Raw genomic sequence first — 26,375 nt, 5'->3', positions numbered from 1 at the left:
TATATGTCTGGTAAATATGCATGCACAAATATATCTCTTTGTCATTTTAATTTCACCTGCTGAATCTGCATGTTGTGTTTTTCTTTTGTCTCCAGCATGTGCAGAATTTCATCAACCAAACCTGGAGGGAGCGTTACCAAACGGACATATCAGCAGATGTTCTCACCCTGCTTTGGTCCACTATTGTGTCTATATTCACCATAGGAGGACTTCTAGGAGTGACAGTCGGTGGGACATTGTCTGTGAAGCTGGGGAGGTATACAGAAAGATGATATGGCATATTTTGGTAAAATGACCCTATTCTCCATAGCCAATTGTATTTCAGTTATAAAGCCGTAATATAATGTTACTTTTCCAGGAAAGGGACGCTGTTGGCCAATAATATATTTGCATTAATGGCTGCTCTGCTAATGGGTCTAAGTTACCCTACAGGATTATTTGAATTACTCATCATTGGATGTCTTCTCATTGGAATATATGCAGGTAAATAATCCAGAGTGTACATACCAGTGAAATACATTATTGTATTATATGTGTAATAATCTCGATAGATATTTGGTTTGAATATAAGAAGCTATCTAGGCCAAAATGTAATACTTAACATACATACTGTGTACACCGGTACTAAGTACTATATACATACATACATACATACATACATACGCATGCACGTACATACATGCATGCATAATGTCAGAATGTATGAGTATGAGGTATATGAATGTGAGTATGTATGTGTGTTTAAAAAGGAGGTGTCATAGAACCTAGTACCGTTATATGTATGTGCAAGTGAAGTATTCCATTTTGGCCAAGGCAGCTCCTTATAGTTTGAATGTTCAGTACATTTTGTACAGTTACAGTACATTTAGTACAGTTTGGCACAGGCAAAGCAGGCAGCCGCCCGGGGCTGCATTTTTTCCATGAAACATGGGGGGCGGCACAAGCACTTAAAAAACAATCCTCGAAGCAGTTTTCTACTGTATTATCTATCATTTCACCGTGTGGGGAACAATTGCACAAATCCAAATCGAAGGGCGTCTCGCCCTGGGTGTAATTCAATGTAGAACCGCCACTGTGAACGTTCCATGTAAAACTTCTGAAATGCGGCTTTAATCATGTTTTATTTTCACAGGCATTGACCTTTGTGTTCAACCTCAGTATTTGGGTGAAATAGCTCCAACTGCATTTCGTGGTGCCATGGGAATGGGAACTTCTATTTTCATCACTGTTGGGATCTTGACTGGACAAGTGATTGGCCTTAAGTAAGTTAACTCTAGGCATATTTGATTTTCACACAAAATATTAACCTTTCCACAGCATCTGTGTTTGCAAGATTGAATTGCTATATTGTGATTTTGTTTAGACATGTCTGTGATTTCACAGAGAGCTCCTGGGCAAAGAAGAGCACTGGCCCATCCTGCTCTCCACCACATGTATCCCAGCATTCCTGCAGCTCCTGATCCTGCCCTGGTTCCCAGAGAACCCGCACTACCGGACACGTTTTCTTATTTATAGTCATCGCAGAGGCAGTACCTCAGAGGTCTCCATATAAGTACAGTAGCAGTTACAGTGGGGTCACATATTCTGACGGCTGCTACTTGTCAGACATGGTGACCTCTTTTGTAGTGGCTCTGTGATGACTCCAAATAAGAAATCATATGTCTAGATTAGTGTGAAGGGATGACATAACTACCCCAAACAATATTTTGAAGTTTAACTCCTTTATTAAGCAGTTACAGTGGGATCACATATTCTGACAATTTACCCAATGTGCTGGTCCATTAACTATTTAGTTATTTATTTTCTTTACAGTAGAATATGATTATTTTAAGTTTTAAATGTAGGTCTAGTGTAAGGTTTTAGGAGGTTATTACAAATGTAGCTTGTGCATGCAATCACAAAGAAATACATGTTTAGAAACATTTCAGATAAAATGTACCTTAAGATATTTTATTTACTTTCAGATAAACATGTTACTATGCCTGAGGTGGTTAATATGGTCACCAGCGGTTTACTCCTTAGGAAGCAATAACAAACCACGAATATCGCCAAAATACTATGTTGTGGCCACACATTACCATTTCGAGGCCACAAATTAGTATTTCGTGGCCACAAATTAGTATATTGTGGCCACAAATTAGCATTTCAAGGCCACAACTTTTTTTTTCGGATGTCATGTCTGGGGCTCCGTATAAAACAGAACACCAAAGTGGAAAATTGTCTTATCTAAGAATACAAACGGAACAAGAACATGACATAATACTGTACATGTGGTAAAAGGAAACAAAAAACATAAAACACAGCGGCAAGGTATGAATAAAATTAGTAAAACAGGGCATACAATGTAAAACAGAATTTGACAGAACAAAACTGACAATATCCCATAAAAGGTCGAAGTTAAATTCTGAGAAAGCCTGGAGAGTCTCTTTAGTCTTGTGACATGCTGTGTGTCTCACAGGGTATGCTCACTGACCGTCTGGGAAGGAAAGTGCTCATTACGGGAGGATACACACTAGGGGTGGAACGGTACATGTATTCGTATTGAACCAAAACGGTACGGGCGTCTCGGTTCGGTACATGAATCTACACGGAGAATACACGGTATAAAAATAAATAAAACTTGCGTGCAAATTAATTAATTAATTATTATTAATTAACTAATTTTGTTTACAAGTTACAAATGGAGTCTGGAGATGATGTGGGGTACTCTTTGTTTACTGTTTACATCTTACTTTACACACTAAAGGCTGTTGCAGCTAGCTCAGGGGATATACTGTATGACACGAGGTGGTACAGGCTGAGACATGCACAATAAAAAAAACAATTTGCCTTCTGCATTTTTGTTATGCTTTTCCTTCCATTGCATTGAACCGAACCGTGATGTCTGAACCGAGGTATGAACCAAACTGTGACTTCTGTGTACCGTTCCACCCCTAATACACACTGATAAGTATCTGCTGCATTTTATTCACGCTGACGCTCTCTTTCCAGGTGACTAACGTCATTGTAAAAAAATAAGATACAGTATTTAAACCATTGTTTTATGCAATGTCTCACATTTGATCATTGCTAAGACTTCTAATTTGTGCTAACATTTTTTTTGTGGGATTTTCTCTCTCTCTCTCTCTCAGGATGCCAGCCCAGTATTTCCATACGTGAGCATGGTGTGTGTATTTGCTTTTATCCTGAGTTTTGGCTTAGGACCAGGTAACTAACTTTTTCATCCTTTGGAGTATTTTCTTAGCAGCTGCTGTTGCATAGCAGTTATAACTAATGTGATTTATTTTGTTGTTTATTGGTTCTGTGAAGGTGGCGTGACAAACATCTTGACCACTGAGCTATTCACACAAACGGCACGCCCTGCAGCGTATATAATCGCAGGATCATTGAACTGGTTGAGCTTCTTCTTTATCGGCCTGGTCTTCCCTTTTATTGTGGTAGGGGTCCAGAAAGTAGATCTTCATTTTTAAAAACATTTTTTTTTTAAATTAATTAAAAATTTGGAAACAAAACTTAAAAGCTTGGATGTTTGAGAGATTTGGACTCACTTGTGTTTTATTCTGTTTTATTTGCACAGATCGGGCTGCAGCAATACTGTTTCCTGGTGTTCCTGGCCATCTGCTCCTTAATGGCGATATACATTTTCTTTTTTGTTCCTGAAACCAAAAACAAAACTTTCATGGAAATCCAGAATGAGTTCCAGTCCAGAAAGGCCTGCAGTCCTGATGAAGCAGGGACCACACTGTTATCAACTTCTATATGAAATATTACTTAAAGGGGTGATAGAATGATTATATAGGGTATTTCACACTGTTCCTTAAGGTCTCCTAATAGGGTATGTAACATTGTGTGGCAAGCCCAGGGGTGTGGGTTTCCACGTCACCAGTTCAATAACAAAAGCCGGCACCAGGAGTACAGTTGAACACAGTTGGAAAGTTTATGATGGATAATTTACAGCGTAGAAGGTGATCTTCAACACTACTTCACTGTCCACAATCCATTCTCATCGTCTTCTATCCACAGGTAATCCACAGGTAATCCACAAACGGGTCCTCATCCAAAACAGTTCGGTACACAGGGGGGTAATCAGCCAGTCCAGGTCACACTAATTAGTCACACAGTTTAGTTCAGTATTCTTCTCACTACTTTCCACCACTCTGTCTCACTCAGTCCTTCTCCTTTCTCCTGTGGTTCTCTTTGTTCCTAGTTTAAAACCTGCTTCCCTTTTCCCTCCAAAACCTAATCACTCAATTGATCCCAGCCTCTCCTTGTTGGAAGAGGAAGTCCATATAAGGCTTGGAGGTGGAGCCAACGGACCACAAGATACCTTCCTTTAATTACCACTCCGTGAGGGGGTGGGGCCAGTCCCGAATCGCCTCCACTTTCTTCACCTGGGGTTTGACACACCCCCTCCCGATCGTGTAACCCAGGTACTCAGCCTCTCGCAGATTTTGTGGGGTTAGCTGTGAGCTCACCTGGTGCAGATGGGTCTCCCACTCACTTCCATGCCGCCGCATACTCCTGATGGGGCCCCATGTAACTCAAAGGGCAGTTTCTTGTAGTGGAAAAGCCCGTCAGGGGTGGCAAACGCCGTCTTCTCCCGTGCCGCGAGAGCTAAAGGCACCTGCCAATAGCCTTTGTGAGGTCAAGCGTGCTGAAAAAGCGGGCGGTCCCTAGCCTCTCAATTTGTTTGTCAATTCGGGGCATGGGGTAGGCGTCAAATTTTGAGATTTCATTAACCTTTCTAAAGTCATTACAGAAACAAGTCGCGCCATCTGGTTTCGGCACCAACACTATGTGGCTACACTACTCACTGTTTGACTCTTCGATGATATCCCCTTCCAACATCATTTTCACCTCGGTCCTGACAGCCTCTCTTCTTGCTTCTGGTATATGGTTCAGTGATTATGTTGTGCTCTACCAGATCAGTGTGTCCTGGTTCACTGGAGAACACATCCCGGCTCCGGTCGACCAACTCCATTAGCTCTTGCCTCTGTGCTGAGCTCAACTGATCTCTCATTGGCACTGCTGCTGGCTTGGTCTTGGCTGTAGCCTTCTTTGGGGCAAAAGAATAGAGTACATCACGGGCATTCCATTTCTTCAACAAATTCACATGGTATATTTTAGTCAAATGTCTACGTCCCGGCTGTCTGACCTTATAGCTAACATCACCCATCTTTTCAAGCACTTCATACAGTCCATTCCATCTAGCCAAACACTTACATTCTGAGGTGGGGATCAATACCAACACTTTGTCTCCTGGCTGGAAGTCTCTTGGTTCTGCTCCTCTGTTGTACACCCGAGATTGGGCCTCCTGGGCCTCCCGCATATGTTCCTGTACCAGGGGCTGCCATACAGTCTCTCATGTCTTCCACGTGTTCCACCATGGTTCGATGGGGCGATGATTGCTGTTCCAAAGCCTCTTTCGCCACGTCCAGCAGTCCTCTGGGTCGTCTCCCATACAGGAGTTCAAAGGGAGAGAACCCTGTGGGGGCTTGGGGCACTTCCCGGATCGAGAACATCAGGTAAGGTAGTAGCTGGTCCCAATTCCTTCAGTCCGCCTCCATTACCTTCTTTAGCATCTGCTTCAGCGTTCGATTAAATCTCTCTATCAAACCGTCTGTCTGTGGGTGATACACTGAGGTAAGTAACTGGGTTATCTTCATTAGTTTGCAGAGATCCTTCATAATTCGGGTCGTTCTCACTACTTTCCACCACTCAGTCTCACTCAGTCCTTCTCCTTTCTCCTGTAGTTCGCTCTTTGTTCCCAGTTTAAAACCTGCTTCCCTTTTCCCTCCAAAACCTAATCACTCAATTGATCCCAGCCTCTCCTTGTTGGAAGAGGAAGTCCATATAAGGCTCGGGGGTGGCCGCAAGATACCTTCCTTCAATTACCACTCCCCTCACCTCTCCCTGCAATCTACCACAATTGGTTGGGCTGAAAATGTCCCAGGTTTTATTCTATGGGTCATGCATCCCTGTGGAATGTCTGTATTTGGAACGACAGCTTTTCTTCCAAATATGGTATGCTCATGAATATTTTAGATGAGCTGCGCGCTGATTGGTTGCACACACACAGACATGGAGCTGCCCCGCAAAACACACACACACACACACATACATACACGCACGCATGCATGCACACGCACACACACACACACACACACACACACACACACACGCACACCCACACACAGACACACTGTCTGTTACCTAAAGTACAGACAGATATGCCCGGACATGTCCGGGCGCGAGCAGTGGCTGCAGCAAAACAGCTGAGAGAAAATATCTCCAGCTGGCTTCAAACTTCATTTCTGCTCCAACACATAAACTCATCAACTAATGTTACTATACAAAGCACCATATACACAGTTTCATCCTCCAGTGTGTCGCGCACACACACACACCAGTGCAAAGTTTCGACACTTTCATTACAACTAGTGTTGTTGTAACGTTACCCATGGGACATAAAAAAACTCCACTTCCAGACAAGGAATCACAACTCACCCTGTAGCTAGTTCAGTGTCTCAGTGCGGGGACATTTAGCAGAGAGTGAAGCTGCGTTAGATCCACAACTCACGCTCCATTGTCCGATATCTACTCGTTCTAAACACTTTTCTCTGGGCCAGTATTTCGTTGTACAGCCTGGAACGCTGCATTTACGGCCGTGGTTCATTTTCAATATCCTTGAAAAACTTCCAAACTTTCTTCTTTCTAAAGTACACAGTGCAGCTTGTGTGTGAGATCCTGACAATGCTCCAGCTCATATAGCGGGTCTGTGAAGGTGGAGAGGCAGGCCGGAAAGGCAGCAAACCCGGCAAGCAGCCGCCGGCATGTCACAGCAGATTGTGGAGCTTCTCAAGTCTGACACAGTCATACCAAATTTGCAATTAGCCATCAATTTTCGTAAAACGGCCCATATTTGAGCTCTACATAGTTGATTTCTTGCATAAAAAAGTCTCAGAAGTGAATTTAGTAATGAAATAGGAGGTGAACAATGTATACAATTTCTGAGATCTGCACGACCTAGATTAAGAAGACTAACTAATCTCAGGTCAGTGGTGTATGTAAATTTTGGGGCGTGACAAAGGTAGAGACTAGAGCCAAATAAGGTAAGAGTTGAGGAGTTGACGTCAACTATGAGCTTTGTTGAGATTCACCCATTTTCAGCAGCAGTTTCAAATTGTGAGATTTGCATAGGAAAGGGATGTCAATGGGACTTTGAGGTACTATGTATGCCTATTTTACTCACTGGACTGTCGTTATTCAACTATGACAAGGTAAACTCGGTTTTGCATTCTATCACCCCTTTAAGGGTTGAGCAGTTAAAGCATTTTTTTATGTCTCACAATATTTATGTCACAACGATTAATAACTAACAGGAGGATTTATAGTCCACACATGCACAACAAAATAGATCACTATGGAAATACTGTAAATGATGGTACCTTGCTTAAACTTCAGAGATGTAGGCCTACAAAGTAGTCATAATTACATCTTTTCAGTTCAATTACAAATATAGCCTCATACATTAAAAATTACCTTGATGTGTAATATTTTGGTATGATCATTGTTGGTTTGTATAACTCTGTATTGAGACTTTTCAATAATGATCAAATTATGAAAAAAGTTTCCTAATCAGTGTGAACAACCTCAAAGTTAACATTTTATGCCATTTAGGCTGCCTGATATTTCAGTTTTCTGACCTTTCAGTGTGGCGTGTGACCTGAAGAACAAAGGATTCACTGAGTGTTTATCATGCATGTAATTACAGGGGCAGGAAGATTATTAGAAGTATTGATACTTACCCTGAGTATTACTCAAACAGCCAAAATATTATATGTATGAAACAATGCTCAAGTAAAAGAACTAATGTCACTTTTGGAGAGTACAGTTAATAAGTTACATGTTTACTGTAAAATAGCTCATGGCATCCTAACAGTAACTATTTCAGTATAAAGACATGCAGCAACCAACAAAAGTTAAAGAAGTTTGACACAAACTTAACTGCAATATCCTAATACTACCACAACAGCATAAATGTAGTCCACTCTGTCATTGTTGCCTGTTTCAATAGCACCATGCTCTTTTTTTAATTATCTGTATGAGTGAAAGTAAAACTGCTAGAGAATATACTGTACAAGCAGGCAAGAGTCCCAACTCTTATAATAGGATTAAAGTGAAGCATGGTAGCCAAGAGGAAAGTGGGATCCAAATAGATTTATTTCTTTCAGACACAAGAAAATCCCTATTTTAAGGAAATGTATGCTTTGTGATGAGCAAAATTAACTGAGTGGACTGGTGCATTAAACTTAAACAGGCTATATTTAGCCTTAGTGGCCCATTATAGTATTCTCATTTATGTCCTAACATAAATGACAGCAAAAGTTACACAGCCAGGTTTCTACCAATATGTTACAGACTTGTATGCTGCAAGTTGTTGTCTCAGTCAGGAGCATCAACCATACACGGCCAGATTAAACCACAATGGTGAGATCATTTACTAAAGAAAAACTAGCAACAGCCTACAGCAACATAAAAATAATCTATTACAAATAAAAGTTGTGCTTTGAATCATCAATTAAGTCAAAGTACTTCTGTATCACTAGCAAAATGTATAGTATCAAAAGTCCCTGGCCCCTGTAAATGCTATACAGTATATATTATATTACTATTTTACTGACGCATGTATGTATGTACTATTTTGTAAATCTTGGTAATACTTTTGTAATCTGTTTGTCTGTCTGTAACTGATGTTGTGTATTATCCCAAACCGGTCTCTTTTGAGAATGAGCGTGTCTGAATGATTACCTGTATAAATAAAGGTTAAAAAAAAAAGAGAAAACATAAAAAAAATATCCTTTTACTATTAGCACAATGGTTATCACGGAATGAAAATGCTCAAGTAAAGCACAAGCCTACCTCAAATGTAGAGCTATAATATATGTAATTTTAATGCACTTTTACATTCACCACTGATCAAGGACAATATACAGTCATTTAATTACCAACTAAAAAGAAACCGGTTTAGCAGACGGAACTTAGGCTACTTTGATGCGGATGTTATGTCCTGCACACTGCAGTCCAGCAGATGGCGTAATGTGCATTGACGTAGGTAATGTGCCTATCTTTGAAGACAGCGAAGTAGAAGAAAAAGGCTCCTCCCACTCAACATGGCGTCCTAGAGGAGATTCCATGCTCGTTTGTTGACATATTTAAAAAAAAAAAAAAAGCTTATGCTGTATTAGTGTACTTACAACTACTACAACTATGTCGAGACTCATTGTTAAAAACCTACCTAATGGGGTAAGTAACCCGCCCGGATTTCAGCACATTTTGTTTCGTTTCAGTCCACCTGTAGATTTAACCTGACTGTATATTGTGTGCAGATGAAGGAGGAGAGGTTCAGGTCGATGTTTGCTGCCTTTGGCACCGTTACAGACTGCTCTCTGAAGTTTACCAAGGACGGCAAATTCCGCAAGTTCGGCTTTGTGGGTTTTAAAGTGGAGGAAGATGCAAACAAAGCTCTGAAACATTTCAACAAGAGCTTCGTGGACACATCCAGAGTGACGGTATGGCTTCAGTCACGCTTAAACAAGCGTGTTATTGACATTATTGTTGCTTTTCCGGATGTGAGCCCCATGGTTGTCATGTATTCCAGGTGGAGATGTGTAAGGCCTTTGGAGACCCCACTAAGGCAAAAGCCTGGAGCAAACATACCCAGAGCTCAGGCCCGGACAAACCTTCCACTCCTGCTGACTCAGACAGCAAAAAGGTACCTGCAGACACAAAATGACTTGGGAGAATTTACATGAAAGTCATTATCATCAGAAAGAAACAATAACAATTTCACATTTACATCTGCAATGACCAACTTTATCCTACTTAAATCATTCATATGTTACTATCTGGATAGCCACAGTGCAATTTTCTTAGTCAAAAATGATGTAGTTAAGTTCTGCAGCACTGTCAATACTATAAAATGTTTTTTGTTTCTGTCTCCAGAAAAAGGAAACCGACAGCACACTTGGAAATGTGAGTAAATGTGTCAGTCAGCAACTATGTTTGTCTGCTGTTAAATATTAATTATATAAGATCTGAATGTGGATAAGATGGAGCCAACTTCACGCTGCTTATCAAACGTCAATACTTCTTTGGTACCAACCACAATTTGCACAAGTGTTGTATAACAGAAAGTGTTATATTATTTTCATTTTTTCTTGATGTGACATTTTAATCATTGCACGTCCACTTGGCGTGTGCGTCTCAGCTGGAAGAGGACCAGGGATTCAAGGAGTTTCTGTCAGTACATCAGAATCGAAGCCAAGCACCGACCTGGGCGAATGACACTGTGCAGCAAACAACTGATCCTGACAGTGGACAGGCAAAGGCTCAGGGCAAGAAGAACCTTGCTTCAGATGACTACCTCAACTTTGATTCAGACCAGTCAGAGGATGAGGAAGATGAAGGTTGGTAATGGTGGTCCCGTCTCAGTGTAGGTAGATGAAAGGTGTGTCCCAGCTTAGGGTCTGCATCCTCTGACGTCTGGATTTACACTGTGTTGTAGAAAAAATAAGTTAATGTATACATTTACCATAAACCAGTTACACTATCTGTCAGTTATCCATCATGTGTTTGCTCAATCTGTTTCTATATACTTCCCAATATTCTTTTCTGGCATTTTAGGGCAACTTTCTAGCACTAAACCTGGAACACAATTGATGGGTATAATATGAAATTAAACGTCCTTAATATACATAGTGAAATAAATACAAACATAGTGTATATGAATGAGGTAGTGACAGATTAAGGAAAGTGTGGGGAACTGGTTACAGTGTTCCAAATGACAAGCAATAAATACATGTATTACTATGTTACAAATGCTTCACATCGTAAGCATAGAAATATACACTATGGATGAAAAAGCAAAGAAAGGAAAAAAGGCTGTGCATGATTGACTGGTCTACATTTTGTTGTTGGTTCCAGGTGCCACTAAAGAAGCACTGAAGTCTGGCTTATCAGATATGGAGTACCTGCGCTCTAAGGTGGCACAGACAGACGACACCATGGAGGAGAGTGGAGAGAAGGATGATGGTGAAGGGGGTGATGATGAAGACGAGGATTGTGGTCCTATGCAGCACACAGACAGCGCATATGAGAGTGGTGACAGAGAAAACATGTCAAAGACCAAAACCTCAGTTGCCTCTGAGGATAAGAAGCATAGCAAAGCGAAGAAAACTACCAAACAAGAGGTGACTATTTAAACAAATCTACACGTTAAACATTACTGTTCAATACAGCACAGTATTTGTTTTCTGGTTTACACACCCACAAATGTTTGTTGCAGATGGAACCAACGACAGAGTTCACAGTGAAGCTGAGAGGAGCCCCTTTCAGTGTGAAAGAGGTGAGTGAATAAGAGCTTCCTGGTTTCAGGGACGCAGTGAAGATATTCCACATTATATATTTCAGTGTCTGCATCTATGACACAAACACATTTTTTTTATGTGTTATGTCAATAGCAACAAATCCGAGAGTTCATGACGCCGCTGAAGCCTGCAGCAATCAGGATTGGGAAGAATGAGAGTGGAGATAGAACAGGTGTGTTATTGAAAGCCGCCTTCTTAGCATAATGTACGCTGACAATATTTTTAGGTATACAATCCTGTATGCCACATATCTGGTGGGTATGATAGTATGCCTGTATGTGTCTATGTTGACTGTTTGTGTGTTTCAGGTTATGTATATGTGGATTTGCACTCTGTTGAAGAGGTGGAAAAGGCCTTGAAGAAGAATAAAGACTACATAGGTAAGAAATATTATGTCCTATTCTCATGTTTGTGCATCATTTTAGATTATATGTTAAATTATTACCAACCTCCCTCCCCCCCCGTGTATTTGAAGACTGTTCCTGGCTGCCTGTGACATAGCTACCTCCTCTCTGTGTTTTCAGGTGGGCGTTACATTGAGGTCTTCCGTGTGGATACCTCTGGAGGTAAGGGCAAGAGAGACAGAAAGGACAAAGAAATTGACAGAAACTTCACCAGGAAGCTGAAGGAGGATGAGGAGGAGGAAGATGTTGCAGAGTCAGGTCGACTCTTCATCAGGAATCTTCCTTACACCTGCTCCGAGGAAGAGATCAAAGAGCTATTTGCTAAACACGGTGAATTTAAAAAAGCAACAACTTTCATACACATCCAGGTCCACGCGTCTGTTCACTCTTATCTGAGTGATAATAATTTTACAACCTTTACAGGTCCTTTATCTGAGATGCTCTTCCCTATTGACAATCTAACCAAGAAGCCGAAAGGATTCGCTTTCGTAACGTACATGATACCAGAGAATGCTGTGACTGCTCTGGCTCAGCTGGACGGACATATATTTCAGGTATTTGATCTGCAACTGGTCTTTGAGATACCTCTTTACACCACATGACCTGTAATGGCTTCTGGATTTAGTAGTACAATTTCATTTTCACATGATGCTGATAAGAAACATTCATCCTCTTGTGCTTTTAGGGCAGGATGCTTCACCTGCTTCCCTCCACATTGAAGAAAGAAAAAAACGACTCTGCAGATGCTGGTGGTCCTGGCTCTTCGTCTTACAAGCGGCAAAAAGATGCCCAAAATAAAGCTTCAAGTTCTAGGTAAATATCACTTTAACCCTATGCTTCTGTGTTTGTGGTTTCTCTGAATTTACTCGTTTTTATTTTAATTTATTTTTAGTAATCGACCAGTGTCTGATCAATTACATAAACCGTTGCTCATCCCTCTTATGAATTTAATGTTTCCTTCTAGCTCCCACAACTGGAACACCCTGTTTCTGGGCACAAGTGCAGTGGCAGATGCCATTGCTGAAAAATACAACACCACAAAAAGCAAAGTCCTGGACCATGTGAGTAACGCTGCATCCTCTTCTTCTACATGAATGCTCCCAATAACATGATCCTCAACTCCGCCTTTAGTGGGTGCTCAGGCCGAATACATTCCTGAATTAAAACAATGCATGGGAAAAGCGTAAGGGTACCAGTGAGAGGATGAAGTACGCTCCAAGTCCACTTAGTCCAGTTTGAGTAACAGATCCTTAAGTTTGAAGGCATTTTCAGATGCCCACACACTGCCTAGGGATTTACAATATTAAGGGAAAGGATTTTACTGCTCATCATTGCTGACATGTTTTTTCTTATCCTGGTAAAGAATCTACAAGGAATGCATGCTTGCATATATTGGATTGGCCAAAGTAGGACCTTGCTGAATGATGTCTAATTTTTTCATGTTTTCACACAGCTTTCCCATTCAAAAGAATGAGAGGGCAGTTGTCTGTGTGAATGTTTACTTTTTAATCTGTTGCAGCTACATCAACATGTGATCATCATGTGCACATTTAAAGTGTATTTGTACTTCTCTGGTCCTTGCCTTCCTCTGCAGGAGTCAAAGGGAAGTCTTGCAGTGAGGATGGCTCTGGGAGAGACGCAGATTGTTCAGGAGACTCGGCAGTTTCTACTAGACAATGGTGTCAGTCTGGATTCCTTTAGTCAGGTATGCTTAACACAAACTCCAATTTAATTGTTGCTAAATTGTCTTTAAACAATTTACCTTGCCCGCGATCCTTGGTTAAGATTGTTTCCTGCGTGTGTCCTCTCCCCTGGTGTACAGGCTGCAGCAGCGAGGAGTACAACTGTGATCCTGGTGAAAAACCTTCCAGCTGAGGTGACGGCATCAGAGTTAGAGGAGCTTTTCTCACCTCATGGCTCTTTGGGCCGAGTGCTGCTGCCGCCCTCAGGCCTCACCGCCATCATCGAGTTCCTAGAGCCAACGGAGGCGAAACGAGCATTCACCCGGCTGGCCTACAGCAAGGTGTGTGTGTGTATAGCTTCATACCAGCAAAACCTGCACATGCAGCATATGTTTCAGGCACCTTAAAAGCGTTTACTGTACTGACTGTATCTCTGAAAACCGTAGTTCCGCCACATCCCACTGTATTTGGAGTGGGCACCTGTGGGGGTGTTTGTGGCAGCCAAACCAGAACCAGGTTAGATCCCTTTAACACACTCATAAACATACAGTACTATAATAATACGAAACAATTGTAGTACTAATTTGTAAGTACTAATTTGAATAACTGAAATATCTTTGATCTGTCCACCAAGTTTTAGAAAAAGATGAGGCAATGAAAGAGGAGAAGAAAGATGAAAAAGAGGAGGAGGAGGAGGACGACGACGACGAGGAGGAGGAATCTGCTCCTGGTTCAACACTTTTCATTAAAAATCTAAATTTCAGCACAACAGAGGAGAAACTACAGGAGGTGGGTCAAATCATAAATTTAACCCTTAGTTACGTTTCGTAATACTGAATACGGGTTTAATCATAGCATTATATTTTTTTTATTTTGTTTTTCATTTGTTGCAGACATTCTCCAAATGTGGCAAGATCACGTCCTGCAGCATCTCAAAGAAGAAAGATAAAACAGGTACTAAACATTAAAAGTAGGATCTTTCACATACATAAATTTAACATGACATAACAGTGTATACCCTGGTTTTGAAGCATTGATTTATAGATTTACCAAGGTTACATATGACATATTTGAACTCATGGGCTAGAATATCTGCTTTCTCGAGTTTTGCAAGAGCAGTTTGTAAACTCTCTCTCTCTCTCTCTCTCTACATATATATGATACATATATATAGTTAAAAACCACCTGACAATGTCGGTTTGATTTCCAGGCGTGATGTTGTCCATGGGCTACGGTTTTGTTCAGTATCAGACAGCAGAGGCAGCGCAGAAAGCCCTGAGGCAACTACAGGTACCATCCGCATTTTCTTGTTAAAACTCTCACAGCCTTTCTCTACATCCTGGTCCTTGGCTAAAGTGTTTTCTTTGTCTCAACCCTCCACCAGCACTGTACTGTGGATGAACACCAGCTAGAGCTGAAGATTTCTGAGAGAGCCACAAGGTAAGAAGTGCACCGGAATTAGGTTTACAAAGAAGTGTCTAGAATTTCACATCTATATTAAGATATTTTAAAATTACAAGTGTATTAAAAGTAAAATGTTAAGTAATAAACCAGGACAGTGTGAACTTTGAATGGGAATATCACTTATTTGTAAATGTGTATTCTTTCAAATGTTGACTGGGATTGTGGGGCAGAATTTAGCTTGCAGTTTGGCATGTGAACCTCACTTCTGTTGTCACTACTTACTCAGTCCTTTTCCACTGTGTGCAGGACTACTGAGGTTTCACGCAAGAAGAGGCAAGACGAGAAGAAACAGACAGGATCCAAGATCCTTGTGCGGAACGTCCCCTTCCAGGCCACTGTCAGGGAAATTAGGGAACTCTTCTGGTAGCCTTCACATACACACACAAACAACAGTTTTGTATTCATACCTTGTATGGAGAAAGTTTGGAGTAAGATCATTTAATAATACTACGATTTATTCCTTCTGTCCTTTCAGTACATTTGGAGAGCTGAAGACAGTCCGTCTCCCAAAGAAAGCAGCTGGTTCAGGGAATCATAGGGGTTTTGGCTTTATTGACTTCCTCACCAAACAGGACGCTAAGGTTTGTGTGCTATTTAAGCTTTCAAACATGTATTTAGAAAATCTATTGTCCTCTAGTGCTACATTATCATAATTACTATGCCCCTGTTTTCTCTATAGAAAGCATTTACTGCATTGTGCCACAGCACCCATCTGTACGGAAGACGCCTTGTGCTGGAGTGGGCTGATGCTGAGGAAACGGTAGAGACATTGAGACGGAAAACAGCCGAACATTTTCATGGTAAATCCACAAACTTTTGGAACAACATGCAGAAGTGAAAGCATCTATGCTGTTTATTAATTTCTTTCTTCCATGTTATTTATCCTCTGTTACAGTGGCCACCAAAAAGAAGCGAAAGGCAGAAGTTATGGAGGGAATTCTGGAGACGATGGAAACTGGAGGGGGAGGGGAAAACTGAGTTCCCTGAACGCTGTTTTCTCTGTCGAAGCCTCTACACAACTCTGACCAGTGCTCATGTGTTTTTGGAAACAAAATAAGGACCTGATTGGCATGTGCAGAAGGAGCAGTTCACTTGATGAAATTAACAGCTGGTCAAAGTTTTGTGGAACTTTAAAAACCTCTGGATTTCTTACATTACACATGTTTTGTACAGAAGTATGCCTCAAAGCAATATGATTTGACTGTCAGTTTTTATATAAAGTTTTATTTCTTGCCTCATGATGTGTGTGTTTGTAGTGTGACTGACATAATGAGTCTTTTATTTTGAAATTACCATCGCTGAGATTGTCATGTGACTAGTCACCCGCGTTATCATGTGACTTGGTCATGTAAACATGGCGTCCAGGCAAAACAAGACGTTTGCTGTTGGAAGTTTTACAAAGGTTTTAAATGTTTTAGCAGTTTTATCCAGTTTGTGTTTTATCTGTGCGTCTGTTCGAGCTGAAATACGAACCGCTGTTATTGACAAGCAAACCAGACAGCTGACTGTCATTGAGGGATATCGTGAAGATTTTGTGGCTTGGGCGAACTTCACTGATGACATTAAAACCTCGGGGTGAGTCTTTTAACTAGTTAGATGGCCTCTTTCGCTTGGGGCTTTTGTTATAGAATGCAGCTGTATATATTGTTATATAGCCTACAGCTAATGGATAATGTGACAGACGAAACTATTAGCCTAGCTACATTAAATGGGTATGGTCAGGGCTGCAAAGATTATTTTCATTATTTTTAATAAATACATTGCCTGTTCTATAATATAACGGGATGTTTTGCCCAACGTAAACTCTTCAGTTGCCTGTTTTATCCGATCAACCCAAACATAACGAGCTTACAATGATAACGGCAGTCAAAAAATCACCCTTTTGAAGCTTTAACCAGAAAAAGTTTTTTATGTCATTTTTGCTCGATAAATGAGCTCATTATCAAAATTGTTGCCGATTTATTTTTCTTTTGTTTGACTCGTTACACAATCAACTAATCGTTTCACCTACAAATTCTAATTGGATCTTTAATTTGTGCATTTACACGTAGCATAAAAACAGATGTCAGAATTGACACACATGACAGAGAGGTCAAGATAGCCATAGTAGACTTCTGTGCAAATTAAGAATAGTAGTAAAACCCAATAAGAATGCACGAATTGGTTAAATAAAAAAAGACAGGCTAAGGATACAAAGACAAAGAGAAAAATAAGCAAAACTGATCAGCTGAAAATGTATACTCTTAAAACAAGAAGAAGAAATACTGGTACTGATACTACATGTCTGGTTTAACAAAGAGGAAGGTGAACAATTCATAAACAGCAGTGATTTCCAAGCTGAGATCCAAAGACCTTCAATGGCCGGAATAGTTGTTGACACAAAGTATGCCCTCTATCGTCTCACCTACAGTGCAGGCAATTATTCATTATATAGTTTGAGTTTGAGCACCCAGACCTGCATTCTTTTTAGCCTGGACACGCATAATATGTTTCATCTTTTTTTCATTTATTCACATGTGCTCTCTTTTCAGCTGGTCTTTCTTGGAGATCACTACCAGCAGTCAGTACAATGATAGTATCCAGTCTTATGCTGCCGGTGCAGTGGAGGCTGCTGTCACATCTCAGGTCAGCTTCATTCTACAGGCCTGTTTGTGTTTTCTGCAGTCAGAATGTTTTATTCACTTACTATACATTTGACTGAATCTAAAGACTTGATCTATGTTTGTTTTAGCTCATCTATAAGCACTGGATGAACACGCTAATGAATTACTGTGGGCCCTTCTCTTCTGAGTCTGGTTACTGCGAGCGCCTTAAGGCTTTCATCACAACCAATCTGCAGTGGGTTCAGGAGCAAATAGAGAAACAGCCTAGTTCACCCTACTGGTACCAGGTAATGAGCGTTTGTTGGATGAAAATAATCCCTTGCATGGATAAAAAAAATAAGAGAGTTCACAATCTGTTTCTGCTTTTCAGGTGCATCTGGCACTGCTGCAGCTGAAAGGTCTGGAGGACAGCTTCAATGACGAGCTGTCATTTCCAATAGGCTCGTTCTCCCTAAACCCACTTGGCTTCCTGTTAGTAGTTATATCCATTTTGTATTTATTGTTGTATTTATTAGACCGGTTTCTTCACAGTTTTTGAGGTCATAAACTTTGTTTCTTGCTGTTGTCTCCTACTTTCAACTGTTACTTTGTTCAACCAGACTTTTCCAAATGGGCGGGGATCTGGAGGACTTGGAATCGGCTCTTGACAAATCAGACCAAACTCGACCGCTTGGATCTGGCTCCTGTTCTGCTCTCATCAAGCTGCTGCCAAACAATAAGGAGCTGCTGGTTTCACATGATACCTGGAACACCTACCAGTCCATGCTGCGCATCATGAAGAAATATATGTTTGCCTTTAGAGTTTCTCCTTTAGGTAGTTTACTGCTGCAATTGTGTCTTCTGGTCATCATTGCTCCTGCTCTAGAGTCCCTCATTATTTACATTAAATGAATAATTCAACATTTTGGGAAATGTGCATATTTGCTTTTTTAGATGAAAAGATTAATAGCACTCCCATTTCTGTACAGTAAATATGAAGCTACAGTTCGCAGCTAATTAGCTTAGCATAAAGACAAGAAAACGGGGAAACAGCTAGCCTGGCTCTGTCCAACAAAGCTTGACCTCTAAGGTGAAGATTCTTAGGGAACTCGGCTGGTTACCTGGCAAACTCACAGTGATAACAAGATTCCAGGAAATAGTCCGGCACACAAAATCTCAATTTACGTTTTTTGTAAGGATTAAACCAATGAGATATGATGTGTTAATTAGTGAGCTTCAGAGGTGCTAGTTTTCACTTTTGGACATAACCAGGCTAGCTGTTTTCCCTTGTTTCCAGTCTTTATGCTAAGCTAAGCTAAATGGCTACTGGCTCTAGCCTCCTATTTAAAGCCTCCTTTTCAAAAACACAATTTGTTTTCAAGTTTGAAGCCCCAGTATTGGTCTGGTAATGTTGTTGTCTATGACATGAATACATATTAGTCTAACTTTTATGTGTTTGATTTCTTTTCTTCAGGAGAGGATCTTCTTCCTGGAGGAACTCAGGCGTTCTCCTCTTATCCTGGATCGATCTTCTCTGGAGATGACTTTTATATCCTAAGTAGTGGCTTGGTGAGAACTCTTACTCTACCTGCACTTGGCATAATAGAGCTGAGTGTTAAGAATAAACTGCACTATTTAAATACGTTGTTAATATTTTATACTTTTGGTGACAAATTGAGAAATGCTAAATAGAGTTTCTATCTTGTGTCTCAAGGTTACCTTGGAAACTACCATTGGCAACAGTAACCCTGCTCTCTGGAAGTTTGTTCAGCCCAAAGGAACTGTCATGGAGTGGTTGAGGAACATTGTGGCTAATCGACTGGCTGCTACAGGCAAGGAGTGGGCCGAGATATTCAGCAAGTACAACAGTGGAACGTGAGTTTTACACAACAGAAAAAATCTGGCTCTCGTTACTTTTTAACCAACATTATCACCTCTTTGCCCTAATGAAATCCAGGCTGTGTTGTCTGCTGCTCTTTGCCCTGTCAGATAAGATGAGTGCGAGTTTAGACTGCTATGTGGATCAATATGAGTAAAGGAAGCAGAAAAAGGCCATTTATAATCAGGAGTTGCATGAGAAGTATGTTGGGTCATACAGCTGTAATGGGGTCACCAGGCGTGTTTGGTGTGAAATGTGGAATCAGTTATTTTATCAATTACTTGGATATACATTAAATAAATGAATAAAAAGCAGTGAACAATAGTAGGATACAGGTCGTATGCTCAGTTGGGTCTGTGTTTGGACTGTGTGTGTATGTGTGTGCTTTGTAGGTATAACAACCAGTGGATGATTGTGGACTATAACCACTTTACTCCAGGGAAGACTGACATTAAAGAGGAGCTCTTTGTTGTACTGGAGCAGATTCCGTAAGTCTTTGCACCAGATCCTCAATCAAAACACAAGATTATTTCAGTATAAATTAATGTTAATGGCTTCTAAACTTATCACTGAAAATATTTTTTTGGAATGCTGCAGGGGACTAGTTGTTTACACTGATAAAACTCAGGAACTGCTGGAGAAAGGGTACTGGGCAAGTTACAACATACCGTAAGTATCCAGTTTGAAAGGTTTATGTTAACATATACAATAAATTACATGTGTTCTAATTCTGTTATATGTAAAATTGTAGGTACTACCCGGACATATTCAATGCCAATGGCTGCAATGAGCTGGTTGAGAAGTTTGGCCCGTGGTTCTCTCTGGACCAGAATCCTCGGGCTCAGATATTTAGGAGAAACCAGACAGCTGTCACAGATGTGGACTCAATGGTCCGCCTTATGAGGTACAAACAAACATTAACGTTCAATTTAAAAATTGTATAGGCTAATATCTAAAATTTGATTTTATTTATGAGATGCAGTGTCTCTCCTCAGGTATAACAACTTTAAGGAAGACCCACTGTCAAAGTGTGAAGGATGTAATCCACCTGCGAATGGAGAGAATGCTATCTCAGCCCGTTCAGACCTGAACCCAGCTAATGGAACATATCCGTTTGGTGCCTTAAGGCAGAGGTCACATGGAGGAACAGACATGAAGGTTTTGATTTTTCTCATTTAATTTCTTGCTATCACCCACCTCTCTGCCCATACTTTTATCATCATGCTCCCCAATTATGTTCTGTGTTTGCCTCAAATGAAACTGACTGTAGCACATTAAAGAGATGTTTGCTAAATCTGATGCATTGTCTGTGTTCCTGTGCAGTTGACCTCCTATGAGATGTTTCGTGACTATGGTATGCTGGCAGTGAACGGACCTACATGGGACCAGGTGCCACCCTTCCAGTGGAGCACCTCCCCTTACAAAGACCTGATACACATGGGCCACCCTGATACTTGGGAATTCAAGCCTATAAAAGTCATCTGGACTCCTTAATTGTTATTATGCTGTATATACAAGTGGCATGATCAATGTCAATACTGCCAGCTGTTTGAAGTTTTGACAAAGGGAAATGATTTGTTTGCGTGATTCACTGTGACGTGACTTTTATGAACAAAATAGTCATTTTATTGATTCTTAGGAGAGTGGCAATAATATTCAGGAAGTATAGCAGTTTTACAGTAATGCACTATTTGCAGTTAAAGACAGCTTTGAATGTGAGGCAATATAAACAACAACTTCACAACCTTGCTGTTGTAAAGTGGAAGCTTCTACATTAGATTATATCTGATTTTCATGTTGTGTTTGCTTAATATGTGAAAATGTAAATTCCACTTGTTTTAATACTGATGGCTTTTTGAGTTATCGGAGCCGTTTCCATAGGACTACACCTTTCTTTGGAGAAATCCTTAAGTACGATTATTGATACGAATTTATGTCACTGTAAATGCAAATGTCTTGATCATGAGTGAATAATTCTGATATGATGCATTGTATGATTTGAAATATTTTCTAAATAAAGTGCGCAGATCGTAGCCTTTTGCAAAATATAATTTCTTCTTTTTCCCAATCTGCTTCCCTTAAATGTACCATGTGGTTCTGTTAAAATTATGTAAGAAATCTAAAATAATAATCTTGTAGCACTTTATCTAAGTGCCACTTTCTAACCTGTGATGAGATTTGAGTCACAACCCAAGCATATTGCAAAAACACAACAAACGTAATTTTAAGTAATTATTTTTTGGTTAATTCGAAATATTAAAAAGAATGATTGACGTAACTTATAAAATAATTTTAAAAAGTGTCTGGTACCAGCTTTTCAGTCACGTGATCCGCGTCACGGTCGTTGTCATGGCCCCGTATATCTATCCGTCTATCACTGATCGCTGTCGTGATCATGGATGTATTAGGAGCAAGAGAACACGGTCGTGATGCTATCGTTGTTGCGCTTTAACGGAACTTTAAAAATCTTAAATGTCGAACCCCGGTTATTTACCAAAACTGGCGACGTGATCAGAGAAGACTGCTCAAATTCAAGGTATGAAGTTATCATTCGTCATAATAGATATATCTATGATCATTCGTTAGCAAGTAAGTTAGCAACATTAACGTTACATTATAGCAACCTAACCTTGCAGAAACTTCAATGTTTGCTTTCAATGGAGCTGGCTGATATGGTTGACAAGTTACACGCCAGCTGTTGCTCTGTAGTCAAGACTGGCTAATGTAGCTATGTTATCCGTCGTCAGAGTGCAAAATTAGCACCATTTACCAGCCAAATGCTGGTAAAATATGGAAGTGGCCGGTAACGTTAGATTTGCTTCACTCACCAGCAAAAAAAACAATGGTAACGTTAATCTATTGAGTGGCTGGTAAAAGTCCAACATTCACTAGCCATTTGGCTAGTGGACAAAAAAGTACATTTGGACCCTATCGGTTGTACTGAAAACCTCAATGTAAAGGTGGTTTTCCGCGTCAATAATTCTAGAGGTTCAACGTTAAAGCCTTGTTTCTGGATATCTAGCTACAAAGTCATAAGGCATATGTCAACTAAAAGCAATATCAGTTTGTTTAATCTTGTTAAGAATTTCACTATGCTGAAAAGGGGTACATACACCTAAAGAAATATCTGAATGATAGTCATGATTTCTGTTTACAGCTTGGCCCAGGTGTATGTGGAGCCGGATGATGGGTTTCTGGCAGCCGGTGACCAACATTAGAGATTATGTATCCCAAAATCCTCCAGGGGTTACATTCTTCCTGTGTCTGCTGACTTTGGCTATCTCCTTTATCTGCCTCAGCTCTTACAGCTACACTCACACTCTGCCTAACCCTGACACAGTAAAGGTAAGGACTAACTTAATTCAATTCATTTTGGAGAATGGAAGTTGTCTGATGTTCTACAATAAAATATGTTCACAATCCTTTTAAGAGGACAAGTTCTTGTATGCAAATAAATCACAATGTTGTGCAGTCTGTTACTGCTACTGTGTTTCAGTGTGTCCTGAATACTGATGTGCAAATCATACACCTTTTCTTCTTTAAGGACTGGAACCATCTGCTGTCCTCCTTATCTAAGTTCCAGCTGTGTGTGAAAGCCAATGCAAGTACATCTGCGCTTGTCTCGCCAGTCCCCTCTCCTATGATGGATAGAAACATTTCAGTTGACTCTACAAAGACTCCTTCTCTCACCATGTTGCGTCTCAAGGTTCCTCTGATTGTGACTACCAGCTCAAACAGTGGCTCTCTAAAATACATTGGTTTACAGACTGCCTTGAGAGCCAGTCAATTACATCTTGGAGGTTGGTATTGCAGTGCATTGGTTTTGTTGTAAAATTAAGTAGTGTGCAATCTTAAATTCTCACCCATGATCATTTGTTTTACTCTCCAGGCAATGAGATTGTTAATGTGACTCTAGAGGTTTTGTCTGGAAATGATACCTACACCTGCCTCACCATTAATGCCCAAACACACCTCCTGCCCATGAGCCTGTAAGTTAATTCACACTCTAAAGAGTGGGTTTTCTAAGCTTCCTTAATTTAAATTACCAAGTACTTAGGTACATAAACAGAATGTCTGTCAACTCATTGAGTTCATGCATATACTGTGTACTTTTAATGAAGACTTCCGCCAGAGTGCCCTGCATCTGAGAACAACATTTCACCCATCCATGTGGAAGCGAGCAACCAGCTGCCTACAGCATCACAAACCTGCTACAGTCTACGCTCCAAGAACGACCCTACACTCACAGTCATGTTAACACAGGTACAGCTTGTCCCACATGAACAACATAACTTTCTCAGTTGTAATACAGCTACTGTCTTGTCAACCTGTTAGTCATTCTCTACTTGTATTCTTTAGGTGGAGCAGAGCGTGGCGGTGCGACATCTGTTGGAAGTCAGTGTGTGTCTGTTAGGAGTTTGTTTGTTACTCTGTGTAGCTGCTAGTCTCACACATCCAACCCTACGTCGCTACCATTGGAATGGACTGGATCTACAAAATGTAATAGTCATATCTTATATTACCATACCACTTTGTTATTGTATCTCTGACAATGTAGCATCTAGATGGCTTGGTGTCTACACATGTTGTGAAATGTGCAGATACTGTCTTAACCTAACTGTACTGTTTTACTTTATTTGCAGGAGCCCTTGATAGACACCTGAACATTTTTCATCTGCTGCATCCTAAACAAATCAGTTGGTGTTGGAGAGAGAAGAGCGATATGTGCGATATGATACTTTTTAAAGGGGTATCCCACCAATTTGACAAAAGAAACCGTTTTTCATGTCATGGGGAGTTCTGAATAGTTTATAAAAACTGTTGTATAACGTCTTCAATAGCTCTGGAGACAGCTTGTTAAAGAAATGAACCCTGGTAGTTATCGTCGCTTGGGATTGGAGACAAGATAGTATGTAGCATCCAGCGAAGTGAAGATATTTAATCTTCTGCTGCATCAATTCTGAAATTTTTGTATCCGTCTCTTACAAGTTTCCCAACTTTATGAAAGTACAATATTTAACCAGTGGAGCATACCTGTTATAGGGGACTGAGGTATTATATGATATCCAAGTGAGTAACAGGGTTGTGATAGAGAAAAGTATATTTGTAATGGGAACAACTTTTTAGCTGGTAATGCCTACACTGATCACTGGTAATACGTTCACTGTACAGTCTCTTATATGCAGTGTGTGCCATGTTTACTTCATTTCCCACATTTCCCAGAGTGACCTCTCAATGGAAAATGGACAGTAACGTGTTGCATTCACCAGAGTGAGATCTAATTAAGTGTTTTGCCAGTCAAAAACCTAAATCTAATATTTTTTTAAATTGGGAAAGTAGTTTTTGTAATAATGTATTCCTATCAGCAGATGTTTTTTCTTTCTAAATGTTACTGGACTAAAGTTCTTTGGGTATTCTAGGCAAGTTTGTCTATTTTAAACTCAAATGTACATATCTGACACTGAAAGCTCATTGAATCCAGATGCCAGATCTACAGTTCCACAAGTATTCTTGCATCCGCCTTCATTGTGTTATATCTATAGACTAAAAAATATATAATATAAAAAAAAAAAATACTGGATGTAGCAGCAGTTACGTCCCCCATTGGTTTGTGGAGTACCGTTTTAGCAAAGAGGTTATAATAGTAAGAGGCAACCTCTTATTATTGTAACCCTTGGTTTTAGCCTGGAGTTGGGCTTGTTGCCATCTTGGTCTTTTGAAACTGGACGTGACCATATTTGGCCAAGAGGATGGAACAGGGGAGGATGGCACAGCTAAGCCAGTGTCTTTTGGCAGTGTTTTAAGGCACTTCCGCATTGGCTACACTTACTTAGACCCGGAAGCTACGTCCAGTATTTAGTATTGTTTTACAGTCTATGGTTATATTCCTTGCAGAGTAGTAGAAACTTTAAAAAGGGAATGTTGAAGAAATACCCAAATATCTCCTTCTCCTAATTTAATCTCTCAGCAACAGATATTGTTGAAATGAGAAAAAGAAAAGGGATGTAACATCTGCTGCTATGATAAAAGCCATTTGTAATAGTTGTTTAATAACGAGTTAACAGGACACTAAACACAATAAAGTGTGTGTAGTTTCCTAGTTTTAGCAAGAATGAAACATTAATAGGGAAAAATATAAATGCTAGGTTTCCATTGTGAATTTGGCTGTTATTGCGAATCTGACTGAAGTTAAGGAACTTTCATCAAGTGAATTTTTTATTTTTATTTTACAAGTATCCAACACCTGTTTCATTTTTGGTTCTGCCAAGTCAAGGAATGCTGTTAATATAACCCTTTAGGTTTGACTTAATGCACACACACATTCTTTTTGAAGTTACACATCTAAATGACAACAAACTTAAAAACCTTACAAACTTGACTACATTACCGGATCATAAAGGTTTTTGTTTATCTTATCTAATCGATTTTCCTTGGAGCCCAGGACCAGCAATGGAAGACGCGAACAAATGTATTAATTCTTGGCTTTACTTTTTCTTTAGACCAGAACAATTCAAATATACCATAATACTTTACAGTTTAGCATTTCCAAATAATTGATTATTGGGATTTGGAATTTTTGTTTGTTTGAAGGCATTGGTGTCAATGGTTTAGTTTAGTATACATTATGCCTGGTTCACCATTGTCAATAGTATACAATTACATTATTGTGTAGAAATTAACAATAGAGAGGTCCCAGTGCCAGCATTGTCTATATTGTCAGTTATCATCAGTTGACGAACACAATAAACACATTTTTCACAATAAACAAATTGTCTCCTGTAAGTCAGTGTTTTCAATTTATACATGAAATTGCATAATACAATTCATTGTATAGCCGACTGACTGATGTACCGGACCTCGCTACGTAGCAGGATTTCTTCTCCAATCATCGTTAGGAATCTTTACAGAATGCTTTCCTATTGGTTGAGTATAGA

At 40.1% G+C, this 26,375-nt stretch overlaps 4 protein-coding genes across 4 annotated transcripts; all 4 read left to right on the top strand.

Annotated features, from left to right (window-relative positions):
* Positions 1-1,135: 1,135 nt before the first annotated feature.
* LOC144517556 (solute carrier family 2, facilitated glucose transporter member 9-like) lies at positions 1,136-3,763 on the top strand. The gene is made up of 5 exons (XM_078249639.1): positions 1,136-1,262; positions 1,384-1,540; positions 3,132-3,207; positions 3,310-3,452; positions 3,578-3,763. The coding sequence occupies exons 1-5, from the start codon at positions 1,198-1,200 to the stop codon at positions 3,761-3,763; spliced, it is 627 nt and encodes a 208-aa protein (XP_078105765.1). The 5' UTR covers positions 1,136-1,197.
* Positions 3,764-9,149: 5,386 nt separating this feature from the next.
* rbm19 (RNA binding motif protein 19) lies at positions 9,150-16,217 on the top strand. The gene is made up of 24 exons (XM_078250631.1): positions 9,150-9,306; positions 9,390-9,572; positions 9,662-9,775; positions 10,006-10,035; positions 10,271-10,469; positions 10,987-11,252; positions 11,348-11,407; positions 11,523-11,601; positions 11,738-11,809; positions 11,954-12,163; positions 12,257-12,387; positions 12,519-12,646; positions 12,798-12,894; positions 13,428-13,538; positions 13,656-13,856; positions 13,962-14,031; positions 14,150-14,304; positions 14,409-14,469; positions 14,726-14,805; positions 14,900-14,955; positions 15,226-15,342; positions 15,455-15,560; positions 15,659-15,779; positions 15,875-16,217. Exons 1-24 carry the CDS (start codon positions 9,271-9,273, stop codon positions 15,955-15,957), a joined length of 2,766 nt encoding a protein of 921 aa, XP_078106757.1. The 5' UTR covers positions 9,150-9,270; the 3' UTR covers positions 15,958-16,217.
* Positions 16,218-16,300: 83 nt separating this feature from the next.
* plbd2 (phospholipase B domain containing 2) lies at positions 16,301-21,473 on the top strand. Its single transcript, XM_078250632.1, has 12 exons — positions 16,301-16,554; positions 17,511-17,604; positions 17,711-17,869; positions 17,953-18,053; positions 18,182-18,396; positions 19,036-19,130; positions 19,276-19,436; positions 19,833-19,928; positions 20,038-20,109; positions 20,192-20,344; positions 20,436-20,598; positions 20,764-21,473. Exons 1-12 carry the CDS (start codon positions 16,334-16,336, stop codon positions 20,932-20,934), a joined length of 1,701 nt encoding a protein of 566 aa, XP_078106758.1. The 5' UTR covers positions 16,301-16,333; the 3' UTR covers positions 20,935-21,473.
* A 303-nt stretch (positions 21,474-21,776) lies between these two features.
* On the top strand, positions 21,777-26,210 carry LOC144518170 (transmembrane protein 248). The gene is made up of 7 exons (XM_078250630.1): positions 21,777-21,976; positions 22,598-22,785; positions 22,985-23,240; positions 23,330-23,429; positions 23,562-23,703; positions 23,800-23,940; positions 24,084-26,210. The coding sequence occupies exons 2-7, from the start codon at positions 22,612-22,614 to the stop codon at positions 24,102-24,104; spliced, it is 834 nt and encodes a 277-aa protein (XP_078106756.1). The 5' UTR covers positions 21,777-21,976; positions 22,598-22,611; the 3' UTR covers positions 24,105-26,210.
* The last annotated feature ends 165 nt before the right edge of the window (positions 26,211-26,375 follow it).

This window comes from Sander vitreus, chromosome 5 (assembly GCF_031162955.1).
Source record: "Sander vitreus isolate 19-12246 chromosome 5, sanVit1, whole genome shotgun sequence".
NCBI classification, from domain to species: domain Eukaryota; kingdom Metazoa; phylum Chordata; class Actinopteri; order Perciformes; family Percidae; genus Sander; species Sander vitreus.
The sequence above is the reverse complement of the archived record's forward strand: the minus strand, read 5'-3'. Positions and strand labels throughout refer to the sequence as shown.

What these genes read in the sequence shown, in the direction of transcription:
- LOC144517556 (XM_078249639.1), top strand. Translation starts at nt 1,198, where the DNA reads ATGGGAATGGGAACTTCTATTTTCATCACTGTTGGGATCTTGACTGGA. An exon ending in GAGTTTTGGCTTAGGACCAG is followed by an intron (nt 3,208 to 3,309) that starts GTAACTAACTTT and finishes GGTTCTGTGAAG; the next exon opens with GTGGCGTGACAAACATCTTG. An exon ending in TTGTGGTAGGGGTCCAGAAA is followed by an intron (nt 3,453 to 3,577) that starts GTAGATCTTCAT and finishes TTATTTGCACAG; the next exon opens with ATCGGGCTGCAGCAATACTG.
- rbm19 (XM_078250631.1), top strand. Translation starts at nt 9,271, where the DNA reads ATGTCGAGACTCATTGTTAAAAACCTACCTAATGGG. An exon ending in CCCCTTTCAGTGTGAAAGAG is followed by an intron (nt 11,408 to 11,522) that starts GTGAGTGAATAA and finishes TTATGTCAATAG; the next exon opens with CAACAAATCCGAGAGTTCAT. An exon ending in AATAAAGCTTCAAGTTCTAG is followed by an intron (nt 12,647 to 12,797) that starts GTAAATATCACT and finishes GTTTCCTTCTAG; the next exon opens with CTCCCACAACTGGAACACCC.
- plbd2 (XM_078250632.1), top strand. Translation starts at nt 16,334, where the DNA reads ATGGCGTCCAGGCAAAACAAGACGTTTGCTGTTGGAAGTTTTACAAAG. An exon ending in GTTCACCCTACTGGTACCAG is followed by an intron (nt 17,870 to 17,952) that starts GTAATGAGCGTT and finishes TCTGCTTTTCAG; the next exon opens with GTGCATCTGGCACTGCTGCA. An exon ending in TCAATGGTCCGCCTTATGAG is followed by an intron (nt 20,345 to 20,435) that starts GTACAAACAAAC and finishes GTCTCTCCTCAG; the next exon opens with GTATAACAACTTTAAGGAAG.
- LOC144518170 (XM_078250630.1), top strand. Translation starts at nt 22,612, where the DNA reads ATGTGGAGCCGGATGATGGGTTTCTGGCAGCCGGTGACCAACATTAGA. An exon ending in CAGTCAATTACATCTTGGAG is followed by an intron (nt 23,241 to 23,329) that starts GTTGGTATTGCA and finishes TTTACTCTCCAG; the next exon opens with GCAATGAGATTGTTAATGTG. An exon ending in CACCTCCTGCCCATGAGCCT is followed by an intron (nt 23,430 to 23,561) that starts GTAAGTTAATTC and finishes CTTTTAATGAAG; the next exon opens with ACTTCCGCCAGAGTGCCCTG.